Source organism: Cyprinodon tularosa, unplaced genomic scaffold (genome assembly GCF_016077235.1).
Source record: "Cyprinodon tularosa strain WSP-4 unplaced genomic scaffold, ASM1607723v1 ctg306, whole genome shotgun sequence".
In the NCBI taxonomy this organism is placed as follows: Eukaryota; Metazoa; Chordata; class Actinopteri; order Cyprinodontiformes; family Cyprinodontidae; genus Cyprinodon; species Cyprinodon tularosa.
The window spans coordinates 1,960,191-1,980,195 of record NW_024039015.1 but is presented as its reverse complement, the minus strand read 5'-3'; the positions used below and the strand labels follow the sequence as shown (position 1 = coordinate 1,980,195).

At 38.1% G+C, this 20,005-nt stretch overlaps 1 protein-coding gene across 2 annotated transcripts in view; it reads right to left on the bottom strand.

Annotated features, from left to right (window-relative positions):
* The window catches only part of adarb2 (adenosine deaminase RNA specific B2 (inactive)), a 303,296-nt gene that overhangs the window by 120,763 nt on the left and 162,528 nt on the right, over positions 1–20,005 (bottom strand). Inside the window, exons 2-3 of one of the 2 annotated variants that reach the window (XM_038292043.1) lie at positions 6,180–6,269; positions 4,350–5,293 (exon numbers count right to left, since the gene is read on the bottom strand). In XM_038292043.1, coding sequence (XP_038147971.1) covers positions 4,350–5,293; positions 6,180–6,269 — 1,034 coding nt within the window. The remainder of the gene's footprint in view (positions 1–4,349; positions 5,294–6,179; positions 6,270–20,005) is intronic. The other variant, XM_038292044.1, reaches the window with a different exon arrangement.

The following is a 20,005-nucleotide window of genomic DNA, read 5'->3' as shown; positions in this document are numbered from 1 at the left end:
GGTGTTATTTTTCATAGTTCAACAATCAAATGTCCCAACTGTACCTACATGCAACATGCATAGCTGTTTTCTGTGACGTCGTCTCTGATCAATGGAGATTCCTATGTCTTGCATTTTACACCAAATACAGAGTTTGGGTTGATTTAATTGTTGCTGTTGAAAGTTTTGTACGCCAACATTAAATTTTCCTCTCCACTCTGGCTGCATGATAAACTGTAGTGTTCCCAAATGGCAAAGTTTAGCAATAACTGGGAGTTCTCTCTGTTTGGGTTACAGTTTTTAAAGTTACATAAAATAACTAGTGTATAGAGGGAATCGAAATGGAAGAGTCAAGGAAAAGATAACTGGGGATAAAGCACAGACAGGCATAGTGCGAGAGGTGCTCTGTTAAAGTAGAACAAAGTAAAACTTTTGGTCCTACATGCAAAACTAAAGACAAGCACCACCAATCTCCCTGAAACAAAAAATGCTTGGAGGTGGCAGCATTGAGCAGTCAGGAAAGTTCTCAATAGCAAGCACCTAGGAATCTTGTTGGAAAACTATGAAGATGTATCTAAATAATGACAAAGACTACCATATTTTCCAGACTATAGAGCGCACCTCACCATGCCCGCTAATTTTTTTGAAAAAACTGGAAAAGTAGTACTTAAATAAGCTGCACCGGAATAAAAGCTGCAGATAGCCAAGCTACATCTTATATCAGAGAAATGAGTGTTCCTTATGTTCCTAAAAGAGCAATTCACTCTCAATCTGCAGGTTTACTAGTGGTTCCTAGAATTTCTAAAAGTAGAATGGGAGGCAGATCTTTTAGTTATCAGGCTCCTCTCCTGTGGAACCAACTACCAGTTTTAGTCCGTGTGGCAGACACGCTGTCTACTTTTAGGACTAGGCTTAAAACTTTCCTTTTTGATAAAGCTTATAGTTAGAGTGGCTCAGGTTATCCTGAGCTATCTCTATAGTTATGCTGCTATAGGCTTAGACTGCTGGAGGACATAGGGACCCCCATTTCACCATTCTGTTTCATTCTATCTCTATTCTCCCACTCTGCAGAATCTGTTTGTTCAATCTCTAATGTTCTGCTCTCTCTGTTTTTTCTCATAGTAGCTTTGCCTCCTTGGTTCCTGTTTGGCTGTGACTCCATCCTGGAGAGAAATATCAGCTGTGCTGCTGCCATCAACACCCTTGTTTAATGATGTTCGAGCTTGGCCTGTTTTAAGTATAGTCCTGTTTCTCTGACTGTGACTAACTGGGTGTGCTCTCTTCATCCTCTGACATGGGAGCTGGCTCGGAGCTCGTCTGCCTGGCTCTGCGTTTCCTGGACGGGGCCGCCTTTTACAGTTGCTTTTTGTATCTCTGCTTCTGTCTCCTTGAACCCCAGTCGGCATCGGTAGATGGCCGCTCACACTGAGCCTGGTTCTGCTGGAGGTTTCTTCTTGTTAAAAGGGAGTTTTTCCTCTCCACTGTCGCTACAAGCATGCCTAGTGTGAGGGATAAATGAGTCAATGCAATCAACTGTTTTCCTTAGATAGAAAACTTTGACTTTATGATCTGGTTGAACTGTAAAGTGCCTTGAGATGACGTGTTGTGAATTGGTGCTATAGAAATAAACTGAATTGAACTGAAAAGATATTTACTGAACAGTCTCCCACCAAACCTGTAGGGGGAGCTTTACATATAGCCTCTAGAGTAGGGACGAAGAAGAATCCTAGTTCCCGTTAATTTATTGGCTCACAGACATAAGAGCTTCTACTGAAAGATGGGGCTTCATCAGCTCTTTATTTCAGCTCTGCAGGAGTTGAACCAGTTTCTTCATTGGTTTAGCAGCTTTAACGCAAATAATTGTAAAAATGTATGAATTCAGGACATTTGTTCTCCGTCGTGACTACTCTTAGCATGTTCTTACGCTAAATCAAAATTAGCCCCTTATTCTTTCATTTTGACTTTCCCATCTGGCGGTTAAGAAAAGTCCACAGAAAAGCTGCACCTTCTTATAAGCTGCATGGTTCAAAGTGTGGGAAAAAAGTAGCAGCTTATAGTCTGGGAAATACGGTAAATGTAGCAAAACCTCAACAAAGTTGTCCATTCGACTTGAGTTAAGTTAGACGTGTTTTGAAAAAAATAAATGGGTAAAAGTATTAAAAACCTTTGTAACAAAATTTTACCAGGTGGCAAAAAATTAATGCATGTCACAAAATTCAAATGTTTTTAAATACTGAAAACATTGTGTTTTACAATTATGCACCTTTTTATGTTGGTCTTTGACAAGATATCAACCAAACACATAGATTTTAGTGGCTGCGATGCAAACAGAAGTCCAAGAGCAAAGGCTAATAAAAATAATTTTTTTTACTCTAAAAGTCGCAGCTACCAATTCATATTTAAAATGTTTTCCTTTTCTCCCACTGAATCATATCTGCCCTTATTTGGTGTAAATAATAACCTGTTGAATATTTAAACTAATCTATTTTTTCTAATTGTTTCTATCTAAAGCAATGAACAAGCAATTAAACCTTTTAAGATAAATACAAAAACTGTCAATAACTTTAATTGCCTTACAAGTAGTTTTTACATTTCTATGGATATTTTCATCCATTCAGCACATCACATAGAATTACTGGCAACAACTAGGTCTGCATAGATCCCTGACATATTAATTGTTCAAGCTATATCAAGCAGAACCCTTTCTGTTATCTTAACAGGTATTGCCAATATACCCTTTGTTGAACATTTCACCCAGCTCAGTCTTATTCTGCAACAGGTAGAGCTGCAGGGAATTGTGGGGAGAGAGAACAGTCTGAGCTGGCACACATAAGTTGGCATAACACCACACCGTTTGCACTATCCCCAGGCTACATCTGGCAGCCTACGCCAAATTATGCATCACATCTGCAGGGTACTCAACCACTATCCGTGCAATCAGTGCCTGGCATCAGGACTGACTCACATGTGAGTGTGAGCTTGGCGGCTTTGCTTTAACATTACTCATCCCCCGTTTCCCATTGTACCCCATAAAACACACGCCTGGCAGCACACCCCACCAGGCAGGTATTCTTTCGTTCACACACGCAATCAGGCATGAATATCATATGGATTATGTTTGTCCTTTCCCAATAAAAATGTTTTTGGAGGCTGGCAGACAGCACGCTTGACTTTCAAGAAATTCCACAAGCGACTGCTTTCTGGAACTAAATGGGTGCAGCAAATCCTTTTAAAATCCTTTTAGACACCATGGCAGTCGGGAGGAAAAGAAGAAGTTTCTCCCAGGCAAACATGTGCAGGTCTGTTGGGTTGATGTTGTGCTCTGGGGAAAGAGACTTTTGCCTGTTTATTTCTGCAAGGCTCAAAAAGGAATGCTAATGCATGCGCATGCATGTGCATGCAGAAAAAGGAGAAGGTTCAAGAAAAGGTGCTTGGGTGAAGATATTTTGGATGTCAACAGCTTAATTTTTCCATTGAAGATCGCAAGAGGCCGGTGGCTTACACAACCCTGCATGGTATAATAGGACAGAGGAGAGAATTTAAAATGTTGCTATCAGTTGTCAGCATGGCCATGACCTGGAAGGGGCTGATATCCACACAAACACGAGGAACTATTAAATCAGCTGAATTAAACTCTCAAGGGAGATATTCTTTCATCTGAAATAAAAACAAAAAGGTTGGACAAGCCATCAAAAAGAGCCAGCCAATCCAAAATTGTATCTTTAGTCTCCAATTTACCAAACTTTTTCCAAAACCAGTTTCCTCGCTCTGATTGCTACTCAAATATTTGGGTAAATGAGCAGGGGATTGGTCTCAGTGGTTTGTTTGTCGATTTGCTCTTTGCTTTTCCATTTCCTTTGGGCTACGGAATGAATTAATGTTTGTAGACACTGGGATGCCACACATGAGGAAACAGGAGATTTTGCAAAATTATAAAACCTTCCCAATTACAGCTCTGCAAACACATACGGCTGAGGGAAAAAACAAAAAACAAAAAGAAAACTCATTTGGGGTGGAGATTCCTTGTATGTCAGAGGCACCGGGATAATAATTAGCTTCATTATTAAAACAGACTAACAAACGGATATTGTTTACTCAATATCCAAGCCTACACAATGAAAAGAGGACAAATTTGACTCCAAATAAATCCCTGCCTGCTTACTCATATCTCTATCTGTACTGCGGCGATTTTCTCTTCCATCCCACTATCTTCAGCTTCATTCTCATTTCTGGCTTAATTACACTTTGGAAGGTGTTTGGATTTTTGCTGCCTGCCTGCTGTTTTGGTCATTACAGGTCGCTGCAGGACATAGAGTGGCTGCCAAAGAAGCTTAGTAGAATCCAGGTGTTTGGGACATAACTTCACTCACCTGGGGTAAATGAGGACAACTCTTTCTGCTGGCTTTGAGGCCCATCCTCCCTTCAGGTGCTGTCCTGATGTTGAAGAGGGCCTGAAGAGCACTCCGGGCTGCCTGGGTCTTGGCAAGCTTCTTGCTACGACCACAGCCCTCAAATATCCGGCCGTCCACCCTTACAGCCATCACAAAGCTCCGGAGGCGCCTGCCCTCTGCACGTTCTGAAAGACAGGCGTAACGCAAGCCTGGCCGGAGCTCATTGAGCAACGCCACAGGACTCTTTGGCGTCTCAGGCTCTGGAACAATCCCACCAAGCCTCTGCTGAGCCTGTACCATGAGGTCCAACGTATGACGAAGCAGCCTTCCGTGTCTTAGCAACTCGCTTGATAGCAAGTCACTCTCGCTTGCAGGGTTACAAATGGTGAGGCCATTGGATGATTCAAATTCCTTAAAGAGCGTGTCTGGGAAGTCAGCCTGGTCCGATGTAAAGTCTGCTGAAGGGTTTGAGATGCTTCCCATGGCTAGGTGCGCCTGGGGAGCATTGGGGAACTGGATGAAAGACTTAAGAGCCATTTCTGCAGCCCTCATCTTTGCTTTCTTCTTTGTGGGTCCTGTTCCCTCAAAGGTCAGTCCATTAACCTCAACAGCAATAGAGAAGACAGGAGCATGGACAGGGCCAGTCTGGGATACCATGCGGTATTGCAGGCCTGGTCGAAGCTCGTTTAACTGCACCAGGGCATTCTTTGGCGCCTCAGACCAGGACAGTTTCTTATAGATCAGGCGCAGCTGACACATGTGTCCATTATTGTCTTCTTCCAGAGGCCGTTTCCTCTTCAGGCCAGAGCTTGCCCCTCTCGATGAGTCAGAGCAGAAAAGAGACTGGCATTCTCCAGAGCTGATGGGAAGATCCTCTAAGTTACCGATGTTACGGTTTTCCTTTACTTCTGCACTGCTTGTGCCTGCAGTGAAACCACACAAAAGGAGAAACAACTTTTTAGGAAGAGATGGAAAAAATACCTAAAAAAAATATGAATAGAAAGCAATCATTACTGTGCAACACTCATTTATCCTGGCTGAACAAAATGAATCAAGAAAAATCTCTTGAGGCAGATTGAGCCACTTGATACACAATGAAATGGTAATGAACACATCTACAATCAACTCCCAGAGCTGGGCCCACTTCATACCACAGGGCTCTATTATATGTAAGTATTTTAAAACCAAAATACAAATCCCCTGAAATGGTGATGTTATCTGCCAGATCATCCTGTAATCTGCTTCCAAATTGGTTTGGAATCTGAGTCTGGGAGAAGGAAACACAGGTCCCCGAGGCCCCTGCAGAGCATCAATCCTATTTGCTATGGGGGTAGGGCCGCGGCAATGCTCAGACTTTCCAAGAAAAAGGATGAGGAAAAAGGTTTGGAGCCTTCTTTATTTCACACTTTTATCCCATGTTAGAGCAAAGCCTGAAACAGCTGTGATGCGCTCTTCAATCGTCGTGACGAGTAAGGGGTGGGGTATTGCATTTCCAATGGATGGGAACAAAAACAGTGTGCTCAGAGGAATTATAACAGTTTGATGGGAGTCACTTACTGGTGAGTATTTTGTAGCTCAAGATGAGAGTGTGGAGGCAGGCAGCCATCCCAACTGATGACTTATTCATCATGAACACTTACATTTAACATTTATTAGCTCACTTTTTAAAGACCCATTTGTAATCAAAGAACTAATTTCCCCAAAATGGTTAATTATGCAGGTGACAGAGATTTCAGTTCCCCATTCAGTCTGAAGCTAAGGTTGTTCCTGACAGATGGGAAGAGAGAGAGAAAGCATGCAGAAGCTTACTAAAACTGTCCTCGTCCTCCGTGCTGCTAGTCCCAGGGCTTATGTACTTGAAGGGAGCGATCAATGCCGACAGCATACTGACTTTCTCTGTAGGAGAGACAAGAGACATGCAGAGTCAACAAGGGGGCAGAGGTAGAGCTGTTTTGATGTTTTTATCGATTAAAGCCCAGGCTCATTGTCGACCAAACAAGGAGGGTGAAATGACGCATATGTGAGAGGGAGCATGCTGAGTGTCTGTTCCTCCATAATCCTGGAGTGGACGATAATAATGCACAATGTTAGCTCCATTTAACTAACCCCAAAGCTGTGTTTATATTTTGCCTTACTGAGAACAAGACATAGATGCCTAGTCTTGATATGTACTCATTATCATAATACACTGAATCTGTTACAAAAACCTACAATGTTAAGACTACGCTGAGATATTCTGATGATGAGATCATAAATCGAAGCCTTTCAAAGTACCAGCATCAGCCAGATTTCTTTTTGGTGAACAGATATGACAACATTTTAGACTGATATTTCAATAGAAATTATCATCTTTACTTAAAAAAAAAGCTTTTTGTTAAAAGAAAAACCCCAATCAGTCCTGGAAAAGACAAAATAACCTTAAACAAAGCTTCTAAAACAGTTTGAGATTCATCAAACCTTTGATCTATTTATGTAAAAAGGATATTGTTTAATTAAAAAAAAAACTTTTTTAAGACTATGAACATCTAAAAATTAATTAGTCATAAAAACCTGAATATATTGACAGATAACGACTTGACAGGAGTGTTTTTGAGTTTAAATATTAAATATAAGACGCATTTATTGCATTGTAAAACCTTTGTTCTGTTAGTGATGAAAGAAACAGGGATTCTTCGTCCCCCCATATCCCCTCAAGCTAATGTTATCAAATGGTTTAAAGTCTGAAAAATAGCCTGTTCAGAGAGTTTTTACTAAATATACCGCTGAAAGCCTCGGATCAAACGAATGTAATTGCAATGTTTTCAGCTAGAATATTTAAACAGTCTTTTATGAGTTTGCCAAATGAATGGGTCATGGACTTTTTTATTTTTAGTACTTCATTAGATCTGCATTGCTGTGTGAATGATTACAAAGGATGGGTCACTTTTTGAATATCTTTAGGAAAATAGCAGGAGGACTGGAAATGTGTACCATCTTTTGCTGGTGGAAACAAGAGTTGCTGTAAAAATATTCTTCTTTGTCATGTGGTTGAAGTGGCATTGCTCTTATTTGATCACAATTTTTGGGTACTCTTCCTACCTTCAACAGATTGGGAGTGAATGAGACCTGAAGGATATAGCGACAAAGGAAAGAGAAAATTGTTGCCAAAAGCTCATTCAGGAGGAGCATGTCTTGTAAGTCAGTGACTCCATGCATTCAACTGCTTTATCTTAACAGAAACTTCTAACCATTCTGACTGTATTATCTCTTTAAAGTGCCTTGAGATGACAGGAATTAGCGCTAAATAAATAAAATGAATTGAATAGAAATTAAGTAGCGGTTCAAGGAATGTAGCTTGTTGTGCCATGATAGAGCAATGTTACATCGGGTAGAGCCTAGCCTTATAAGCCTGAGCTTGATAAGGATGATATGAGATACCATGACTCTCATTTTATATAACAGAATTTTGTTTGTGGTACTAAGATTCTCAAGTCCATTAAAGCAAAACAGAGGAATATTTTAAAAGGAAGGGCAGAAAAAAAGTGCTACAAAAACATGCACTTAGGGATATGAAAGCTCTCAGTGTACTATAGTATATAATTGAAAATGACTTGTTTTCCTTTTTTTCATATAGTTTTCGATTATTATTGACAACCCGACATTTTCTTTGGTGCGTTAAAGAAAACTGAATGTCTGAAAGTCTGGGCTACATTTGGCACTGCTGGCTAACTGCAGGCATAGCAAGGCATGGTGGGGGGAGTGGAGCAAGGGGCCACAGATGTCCAGGCTACCGTTACCGGGTCGTTCTGTCCTCCGCCGGCTCCCTGTCCTGTCCCTGTCCGCCAGGTTACTGGATCGGCTCCGGAGCTGACAGCTCTGTGTTTCAAATAAATACTGCACTGTAAATGACCAAAATCCCGGATGATTTCGAACAATTTTTTAGGTCTGAAATTGTTCATGTCTGGGAAAAAGAGGAAGTCTGGTCACCCTGGCCCGAACTGGGCCAGGTCTGGTTAAATGCCACTAGTCGTACCATGGCATATTGGAGTCCTACTCATGTACATGCCTTACATTGAGTTTGAGCTTATGCATTACTTCTTGTAAATGTCAAATGACACATTTCTTTCTGTTTTATACCTTAATTAGCACAACACACACTAATCAAGCTAAGCATTTAGGAGTTGATAGATATCTTTAATGTTTTAAAGGAATTTAGATACATTTCAAAATTGTATTATTCTGTTAAAAATAGTCAATTGATCCAAAAAGGAAATCAATTGTTATTGTAACTCATCCATCCATTTTCTTACAAATTGTCCCGAGTGGGGTCGCAAGGGGTGCTGGTGCCTATCTCCAGCAGTCAATGGGCAGTTCCCCGTCCATCGCAGGGCAACACAGGACAAAGAACCATTCATGCACACCCTAAGGACAATTTAGAGAAGCCAATCAACCTAACAGTCATGTTTTTGGACTGTGGGAGGAAGCTGGAGTACCTGGAGAGAACCCACGCAAGCTCAGGGAGAACATGCAAACTCCATGCCAAAAGATCTGCCAAAAAAAGGCCGGGAATTGAACCTAGAACCTTCTTGCTGCAAGGCAGCAGTGCTACCCACTGCGCCACTGAGCAGCCCATTATTGTTACTCATATGTTTATTATTTTTAATGAAATGTAGTAGAAATTGACAGCAGAATGCATAAAGTATCTTCTGTCGAGATAAGACTTCCCACAATAGATGTTTAGGAGAATAATGCAAGTTGCAGGCATTTTGCAGAAGTTTTCCCCCTCTGATAACAAGTTAAATGAGACCAGTGGGGCGCACGTCCATGGAAGAAGAGGAAAAGCATCTGCCACTGTCACTACACAGGTCTTTTGTTTAGAGGTGCAATAAGGTAATAAAGTTAGAGTTAGAACGGCCAGAGAATATACAACCTCAATCACCTTTTCAACTTTTGCAATGTTCCGTTTAGGTTATATGAGTACTATTATTGGCAGTAGTTGTATAATCACATTCATATTACACAGTATTATTATCTTCTACGGTGGGAAAAACAAAGTGGGAAAAGTTGAATGATTTTATGCATCCCTTAAAAGTAATTATTCATGTCACCCACTGACCTTTTTAGAGAATAATATTTAGTTTTTTCCCCCACAATTGGTAAAATGTATGAAAACATAGCTTAAACCTCTGACTAGGCTGATTCTACTTGTTTTCTAACCAGTTTTGCCCGCTAGCTCAGAATGCTTTTATGAATCAATTCAACATTCTGCGGAAGTAACACAGACTTAAGCTCATGTTATCAGACTGTGGCTGAAAAATATTAGCTCATTTTTTCTCTCTTTATTAGAGCCAACTTGTCAACAGCCCCTCTCGTCTTGGTTCTCCCCGAGGCCCTCCGCTGTCCAGGTGTGCGTGTTGTTTACAGTGTGAAGCCCTATTAGGACCATCGTTTGGTCTGGTGCTCTCCACGCAGCACTGAGTAAAATTGACAGACCAGTCTGGCTCCTTAATTAAACCTCCTCTCTCTTCCCAACACCAGCTGATGATCAATAAAAAAGAAAGGCGAGGGCCGATAAGGAGCGGGGAAACCAAGATGGACTTGTATTACAGGAAGGTGATGAAGTAGAAGGAAGTTGAAAAAGAGCCAGAATGAGTTTACAGAGTTAGAGCCAGGTGTCCAGATACTTTGGAGCTTTTTCGTACCCCCAACTTTCCCGGTGAAATACCCATAAGGGCAGAGTTCAAAAGAGCTAAATGCTGTGTTTAATAGGGGCTCCATATTACAGTGCTGTAAAAGTAGCTTTGATAAGAGCATAATATTGTGAGCAAGACCTACTCAATGAGTAAAGCGCCAGGACCAGAGGGACTCAATAAGTTACTGTGACACACATGGTTACACTCCAAACACTGGAGCCAGAGCCCTGTGAGTCCTTATGGGACAACATCACAATACAAGCACTTGCATTCTGACCTAATTATGGACTAAAGCTCAACACAAGCAGCAATTTGGCCCTGAATGACTCCCTTGGCATTACAGAGGCCATGTTTAAATTAGAATGTGTTGTTTTCTAAGTCCTTAAAGGCTCATTTTAAGAAATAAAAATGTTCTAAAAAAAAAAAAAAAAGTCTGATGCACTACTCTAATATAATCAAGGATTTATGGAAGCCTATGTTAACATTTGGACACAAAATCTATCCCTGTACAATGTGACTGGAAAGAGAGCAGTTGACATGAACCATGAAATTAGAGCACGCCCTGAGGCAATTAACACAGAGGAGGCCAAGCTTTCCCGGTGGAGCCTAAAATGCAGAAATCAACAGTATATTTGATAATCTCTTGCTGCTGAGCGGTCCAAATGTACCATTTAACAGCTTCTGACAAGCCAATGCACTTTGCTGGTAATCAGACTCAACAGATGCACACCATATGAGCTGTATCATATAGTTAGGCGCTTACAAGAACAGGCCACTATAACATTTACGGTAATCATAAATAAGCAATATCAGCGTTCTAATCTTTTTTACAGCTCAAACATGAAACAAACAGCAGATGAGGGGGAAAATAAGTGCTGTGAAATGTGATAATCTCAGAGCATTTCAATAAATTCGATAATACGGCTTGTTTTGATGTGAAATATCTGAGGTCTATAGACTATTTGAGATTAAAGAATTGCTCCAAAAATAAATTATGACAGTAGCTGTGTTTTTATTCAACTAAAATTAGAATTTTAATAGTTGGTCACAGAGGAAATGTGAATTTGTGGGTGTTTCAATTTTGTTTGAAACTAATTTAACCAAGCATCTTTCCGACATCTTCGTCCAGATTACGTCGTCACACATGGCTGCAGTAAACAGGGAGTAAAGGCTACAGTCTAGCACTGACCAAAAATCAGTAATGGAGAAAAGTTTTAATTAATGTGCTGCAATCGTGTTGTTATCGGGGTATTATTATACGAACACCTGGAAAGACATCCAAAGCAGTAAGAGCTGATGAGTTATGTGAGTAAAAGTTTGCAACATGAGAGCTGATTTGAAAAACAAAAGGGTTTCCAATAACTCTTTTTTTCCACAAAAAACACCTCTAGGAAGTGTAAAAATGTTTGTGGATTCTGGTGAGTTTATTCAAATTTAGCTTTTTCCATCAAGCTTACCGGTATCTAATGCAATACTTCTAAATGCATGTTATAGAAAGCTGATGAAAATGCATCTTTAAAATGCCTTAACAACATTTTTGAAACACTGTCATCAACAAGATATATTTGAGCAAGAGTGAGAAACCCAATCAGGTATGGACAAGCTTTAGCTTAATTATTAAATCTAACTTATTACAAGAGTGCTTCTCTTACTTTTGAGTTACTTACAAGAAGATCTTAAGGAGTTGCAATTGGTCATTTTTAGTGGGAGCTTGTCTCATGGTGACCAAAGGCTAAGTCAGTTTTGTGAAATTAACCAGGTCCATCATGATGTCTTGAAGGTCATTTGTTGTCAGCGCAAAGCTCGTACAGCTCGATGTTCCCATGGCATCACAATTTAAAAAAGCATCTTTCTGCCCTAATGGAACAAAACTATTTCTTTCTTTGATTTACCGGTACCTTAATTTCTTTGATGTCATTTTCTTTTTTTTCCTCAGACATACTAATGAAGGGGCCAAGACTAAAGAGTCAAATTATTTATTTAATTTCTTTACCAGTTGTTAAGTTTCTAACAGTTTTACAATGTGTTGCTGTTGTGTGCGCGGCAACTTCTGTTTGTATGAAAGCTCAAAAATCTGACTATTTTGTAATACATGAACACAACATGCAGTGGGCCAAGGTTACAAAAACATCCTTTGTAGTGAAAGCTGTGACCGTAAACTGTATTGAAAAATGATATATTACAGGCAAATAATCAGTGTCTACATCAGCGTTCCTAAACATGTTTTAGATCTGAACCCTGCTTCACAAGGTTATATACCCATTCAATTATTTCAACAATGTTACAGCAGGAAAATACACAAGATATGGCGGAGAGTGTGACCATAGGACATGGGCGGATTTACTATCAAGTAAAACCAGGTGGCTGCCTAGGGCCCCAAGTTTCTGAGGGCCCTACGAGACACCTTTTACATGTATGGTTAATACAGCTATCATTTATTTGTGCATATTAATTGTTTCTAATAATATACCTTTTGATAAAATGCCATCAGAATGCTTATAATATTAAGTGTGTGTCTCCGGATCAGTCAATTTTCAGAAAGGTATAAACAGAGAGCAGGAAACCATTATAAAACCAACGGTGTGAAGAGCAGTGTTGTCACTTAGCACTTTTGTCGCCATATTTAGCGACTTTTCAGCCCCCTCTAGCATTTTTTTTTTCCAAAAAAAACCTCTGAATCTAATTACTTTTTTCTCGTACTGGAGACTTTGGCAACAACTTATAAAAGCATCGAACTCTGCTCTCCAGAGCAAGTATATTGGTAACCCTGCATCCTGCTCTCCTCTATCTTGTCTGCTGTCATGATTCATGCAGCTATTATTTCATCCAAATGAAAAATGGAGAACAGATAAGCAGATCATGGCTTGTCTACAGTGAAAAGAAGGACTGTTATTTACTTTTGCCATCGCCTTTTGGAAACACAGGAAGCAGCAATCAGCTAAGTTAGAATGGGCTTAGAAATTGGAAAAATATCTTTAATTCGTTGTGAGATAGCATGAAAAGTCAGCTGAACGCATTGCCAATATTAACAGAAAGAGGGAGAAAAGAAAACATAGAGAGGAAAACAATTTAAAAAGGGATAAGAAGAGAGGGACAAAATGTAGAAATAATTATTTTTGTCTATCCTATTAACATTTCGTATGTGTATAATAGGTCTGTTTAAACATTTGCCGTTTTCAACATCCTGGCTTTGGAAATATCAGGATAAAAGTGTCAAACTTCTCTCAAATCAAGACAGAGTGCAGATTCAGCAAGTGCAAGCAGCAAGTTTTTTATTATTATTATTTTGGTCAAGCAAAAGTATTCTTTTTTTTCCAGAGCATTTAAGTTAAACATAAATAATTGTGTGAGAGCTTTTAGCCTAAATATACTGCTTTACCTATTTTTACGGTATGTTGAGATGCCAACAGGTCCTCATAGAACTGGATAACATGAAAGCATGTAATGGAGAAAGGGTCACTGGTAGGTAATGTGCTGTGTAGAAGTTTAATGACAAATCATTCGCAGCTTTATGAAATCTTAAAGTATATCAAGGTTGAACAGCTAATGGGATGACTGATGAACCAGCAGTTTAAAAAAGTCAATGCAATAAAGAGAGATGAGATTCAGTGCACATCCTCATTGCCTGATGATATGCTGGACACATCGCTGAGCTGTATGAAAGCTTTAACAGACCCTTTTAATACTCCATTCAAAAGGCTTTCATTTCAACGACTCGCATTCACTGTAGGAACAGAGGTTTTGTCTCTTCTCCTCAGGACTGCATAATTTAATGCAACCCTATGAGACAATTCTTTTTCTCTACTTTCAATAGACCATAGTTCACTTCAAATGTCTCAGGAAGCAGCTATTGACTGAAAAAATATCATAGTGCTTTCAATGACTCTGATGTTTTGCAATTGTAAGTGTTGAAGATCACTTTGGAAATGCCACCTCTGCCTGTGTTTTTGAACCTTTTTTGCACCCATCTCAGAGATGTTCAGGTTACATCAAAAAGGCAGTTTTTGTCCAGAGTTTGCAGGGAGGTGGACTTTTCTAGACATAAGTAGAATATCTGTAGCATCTTAATTAGAGCATTTAAAAAGAGTAAAGGAATGGTAATACTATAATGTCTGTACAATATGGATAATGACAATTTTATCCTTGTAGTGGAATAACTAAGAATATCAGTATTTTCTCACAGCTATGGTCCCCCACGGTCTCTTTTAATATTGATGGGAAAAAGAAAAGAAAGAAAATAAATAAAAAACTAATCATACGACACCTATATATGTATAGAGTGAAATCAAATTGTATAATGTTGTTTATTCCTAATATGGGCAACTTGCTTATTCCAAATTTTACCCCAATCTATTAATGTCAGCTGTTTGTTTGCTTCTCTATGGTTAGCAACCTATATCCAAACCAAATTCCTCGTATTTGTATAAAACTTCTCTTGGCAATAAATTCTGATTTAAATGATACAACCACATGAACATTTCTTTTGGGGTTAAGCATTCTCTGGATTTCACTTTCCTAACCTGAACATGCATTGAACATGCCAATGTTTTTGTTTTTTTTTCCTTCTATTTATCAATATTGTTTGGTTTGCAAAAGCAAAGTAATCAATACAAAAAGGTCATAAAGTAGGTGGATTTTGGATTCAGAAGAGAGGAGTAATATGGTCCAAACCTAAAGTCCAAGACCACCAAGATTTAAAATCTGTAAGCACTTACAAACAAGTTCTTCTCCCTATACCATTTCAATTTAAAGACCATTTGTTCATTTAAAAAAAAAAAAGTCAATTTGTTCAATCCCAAAGAAAGAACATAATTTCAGCATAAACAAGCAGGATCTTTAAAAGAGCAGTGAAAAAATAATATTCCAAGAAAAGCAGTCGAACAGCCAAGGACTGATGAGAGAAGACTTAATAACCACGGAGGTAATGGACTCAAACATGAGTTCTTTGAAGATTCACTCCACAAGACTCCACTGATGAAGAAAAAGCATTATAGAGCAAATTTAAGCTTTGATGTAAAACATAAACCAGGCCTAAGTTTGCCTAGTTTGATGAGACCAGAATTGAACTGATTTCTGTTGCCCTTGTTTAGAAAACAGATGATGCTATACCTCAATTTGAGAAAAAAACAATGGCAATGAAATCTGGAGATGGGACCATCATACAGTCTAGAATGACGAAACTTACCGAAACATTTAAGAATTTGAGGATGAGAAAAGTGTTGATTTTTGTATTTACAAAAACTATCTTAAAACCATAGAGAAGGAAACCCAAAACGTGTTTGATAGGTTTAAAGTAAAGATGATAAAATCAATCAAATGACTTCAATCTAACGGAAAATCATTTGGAAAAACTTAAGATCTGAGTGCAAACAAGAGGCCCTTTCAGGATTTGAAGACTGACTGGTTTCTCCATAAAGATGCTTTTTAGCTTTGATGATAAATGGGGAATTTTAAGCTGAGTATCAACTATGTCAATTAACATTTTGTATTTTTGTATTTTGAATAAGGACACATTCTCCCCATGGAACACTGACTTAAAAGTGAAGGAAAAAAAGAAACCAGCTCTGTATAAAGCTCATCAAGCACCACACCTTTCGCTGATGTGCCTCCTGTTACTCTGCATGTCCTTCACGGTTTGCATTGCCCATTCCTTCTCATTCAGCAGCCTGAATGATGGGAACAAATTCATGCCGATAGACTTAGCTCACCATGGTCATCCCCCACTGCACTGGAACAGGGTGACAGGAGACGGTCCTCATTTGTTTCCACAGCACAACGGCTGAGATGGAGGACGGGGAGGCTTAGATAGGGAAAGCCGCGACAGATGGCCGTGAACTCCTGATAGTGACAGGAGCGGTGGCACTGTCCATTCACAATGAGCTGCAGAGTGGGCTTCTTCTCTCCTTGCACCTCCTGCACCGGCTCTGAGCAGAGGGTAATGAGCCCAATCAGATTTCCCCATGGCACAGCATAACGAATGGGTCAGATGAGCGACGGGAGACACTATTGAAACAGGCGCCGGGGGAAATCACAGACTCACTCGCTCTGTCTCCGTTTAACACCTGCCCATCTCACTTTGCTGTCACTATCTTCCTGAAACTGAAAACTACTGGGCCAATAAATGAGAGGCTGCTTTTTTTCTGCATCAAACTTTGAACCTTATTTCTCCCAATTCTGTAATGTGATAATAAAAAGCACATAATAATACATTGAGCTTAGAGTACTCTTAATTCTTTGTTTGAATACAATGACATCTAAACCAGAGTTTAAAAGCCTCAATGTGCAACAATTACTTCTTATTAGTTACCAACTGGGCACTTAACTTATACTGCCAGGTATCAAACTGCGTTGCTCCAAAGCTATCTGGAGCTCAAAACTGAATCTCATTTGGGGGCCTTCAAACTATCATTAAGCATAACGCTAAAATTTATATATCTGCTAAACACAATGTCAGCCATTGAAATGATGCTGAAAAAAAGATCTTACAAGCAGATATGTTGCTTTCAATGAAAGCCATTTATGTTCCTCTTGTTGACATATCATAGTTTTTAGAAGCGTGTCCTTGCAGAAGATAGAACAGCTGGGCTACTTTTAAACCTTCAAAATATTTTTATGCAAATATTTTAACTCAAGAAAAGGAGTCTTTTACCAGTAGAATTATTAAATGAACAAAAATATAGTTTTGTAAACTTATATTGTTTCTTGGAGGAACTTTCATGATTTGGGGAATTAAAGAGCTGCTTACTGTACTTTGCTTTTGTCTTGGAGGCTGGTTCTTAAATGTTTTACACTATTTGTCCATTTTATATTTGAATTACAAGCAAAGGCTGTTAAAAACTAACAACTCTTTGATGACTTGCAGGGCACTAAGTTTTATTAAGTAAAAAGTTCAGAAACCAAACGTATTTAACTTCATCCCTGGGTTATAAATATACATACAACACCTTAAACAAACATACTACAATATAGGCAACATAGCTTATTTTAAAGAAAGCTGATAAAGCTTCATAAGATCTGTTCGGCAGAGATCTATCTTGATGTAGTCAAGTTCGGATAATTTAGCTTTAAAAAGACCCGTCAAAATTTTGAAACATATTTTAGGAATTATTTATTTAGTACCCAATCAAAAATTAAATGGCCGTAATAGAGTATTTTGTAAGTACTTTGTTTTTTGTATTTTTCTAGCAAATCATGCAAAAGATTAAAGCTTATTTGTAGATCAAAGTCTAGAATGCTTGGATGGATCAAACATAAACTTTACCGACTCATTAACAAAAAACGTTTTATTTTCCATTCATTCAATAAATTTACTCAATTACATTAACTTGAGTAACTTTAAAAAAGGGGGAACTTTTAGGAGTCGATCTAATATGCTGTAGCTTTTACTTTTACTTAAGTAATATTATTGGAAGAGCATTGCTATATATATATATATATATACTTCATAGGCATTAGTAACTATAAATATTGTTTTTATAACTTTATATTGCAAAAGTTTTTTGGGAGAACTGTTTCTTCTGAGTAAATTCTTCTCATTACTTAAGTAATTCATAGTACAGATTTTAAACTTAATGATCTCTTCTGTCTTAGCCAAACAGCTGCCAGGACCAGATTCGACCAGCCAAGATATCTAACTGTGTAAGAAATAAAAAATAAAAAAATCTCATTTAAGAGCTGTTTTCTTTAAAGATCTTGTAGATAGTAAAGCTGAATTTTGGTACCTGGTAGAATAGACTGATGAAGTTATAGAAATTGTACCTTTAAGTTGGTAGTTCTGTGAGTTAAAGGGCATTGTAGTTTAAACTACTATAATTAGGTTATTTATGGCAGGTTTTTCAGGAGGGGGGTAGGGGGTGCAAAGTCTTTATTATTAAGAGGTTGTCCCAGCATAGAAAGTTTTGGATTCACTGGTCTAAGCCAGGGTGGGATAAAGTCTGAAGGTATAACTGTCTTATATGAGGATGAGCTCAAACTAAATCAATAATCTGTATGAGTGTTAATGACAACTGATTGTCATGAGAAATCTTAGCCAGGCGGCACTTTCAAGCCATAATAAAAAAAGGACAAGTTCAATTAACAAATCATTGTTTGACATTTAAATTTCTTATCAGTGTTTGAGAAAAATAAAAATACATTTCCCAATGAAAATATATTTCATTTCTATAAGTCAGTTCCAGCCTTTTCTGTTAATTTCTAATTTGATTTTAAATACATTAAAAGATACATACACCTAAAACTATTGCTGTCAAAATGAAACAATAGCACAAAGCGTTACAAAACTATTTCCTTCAAAGCATTTGCTAATGTTGTCTGCAGTCTGTAGATATTTCCTGCAGAGTGAAAAAACTAAACTGCCAGCTAAAGAAATATGCTCACACCGACCACCTGGTGAGTGTTACAGACAGTATACTGACTTTCTCTGCAGGCTGCAAGTATAACCTACCTGTCAGAGCCAGAGTCAGGGTATCTGTGCAAGAGAATGTCTTCATTTTCTTTTTCATTTTTAGACAGATGTTTCAATGTGTGTAAAAGTTAAGCTTTAAAATATCCCACAACCAAAAAAGAGGGATTGAAAGAGAAATGATTGACTAGAAAATACCGAAAAGCAAACTGAAGAGTCTGCTTTCATTATTTTTTTACAATAGTAACATTTATTTAAGAAAGTGTATACACATTATATAGAGAACCAATCAGATGTCATATTTCACATCCTTTCCTAAAATCTTTCTTGGAATAAACTTAGTTACATAGCAACTGATACGAAGGCTAACCTTTTTATACTGTCTCCTTAAATTTCTTCCTCAAAACCAATAGCTTCTGGCTCCACAAGCTTAGTACTGCAAGTGGCGTGTAATTATATAGTACCTCTTCAATTCAAAGGAACAACATTTCATATGTATGGGGCCAAAATTGTTGCTTTATTATTTACAAATGTGTATGGAGAGTTGTATATCCATGGGTAAGCGACTTAAGTTTAAAAAATAAATAAATCAATAAATAAATTCCTTTTTATTTTTATTTTTTTGATTATTTGTAGCTGCAAACATTCAAACCATCTCGCTGTTAGCAGCCATCTTTCATTGTCAAGTGAACTCCCGCAGTGGGGAAAAAAAGTCGTACATATTTGTAGATCTGAATACAGATTTGTGGATTTTTTACACATTTGCAAACCAGATTACACACACACAAGTAGTTTTGCACATTTGCAGAATGTTGTACAGACACACAAATCTCCTCACACATTTACAGTAGGGATGCACGATATTGGGATTTTGGCCGATATCCGATATGCCGATATTTTAAAACTCATGTAGCCGATAACCGATATCGATACCGATGTTAAAGCAGGACAAAAATAAGTAGTCATTGAAAATAGCAGTTTTGTTATCCATTTCTGACACTTTGAATAATAATATACTCAAATATATTTTCATATGCTGATACCAAATAGATTTTTAAAAACGCGGTATCGATCTATTTTACTTTCAAAATCTCGTGAAATTTCATCGTTCTGTTACAAACTCTCGTGATATTTTGCAAATTCTTGTGAGATTTTGTTAGTAAAATAGATCGATACCGAGTTAATATATCAACATATAAAAATATGGCAAAATTTCGTGAATTTTCGTGGGATTTCGTAGCATAACGATGACATATAGCAATATTTCATTAGTAAAAGAGATTGATATGGTGTTTTTAAATGGCAATATATCAGCATATGAAGATATTGTGATATTTTAATGTATCGATATTTTTCCCTCGTGTTTAGAAGTTTTTAAGTCTGTAAAAAATAAGCTTTTTAAGAAGAAGAAGTAGTATTTTTTTTTTTATTTTTTTTTTTTAGACTTTAGAAACTCAGAAGCTGATCAAATATCGGATAAATATCGGTGGGGTGGCCGATGTCCGATACTCAGTTTTAAGGCCGATACAGGTCGATACCGATAGCGGGCCGATTATACCGTG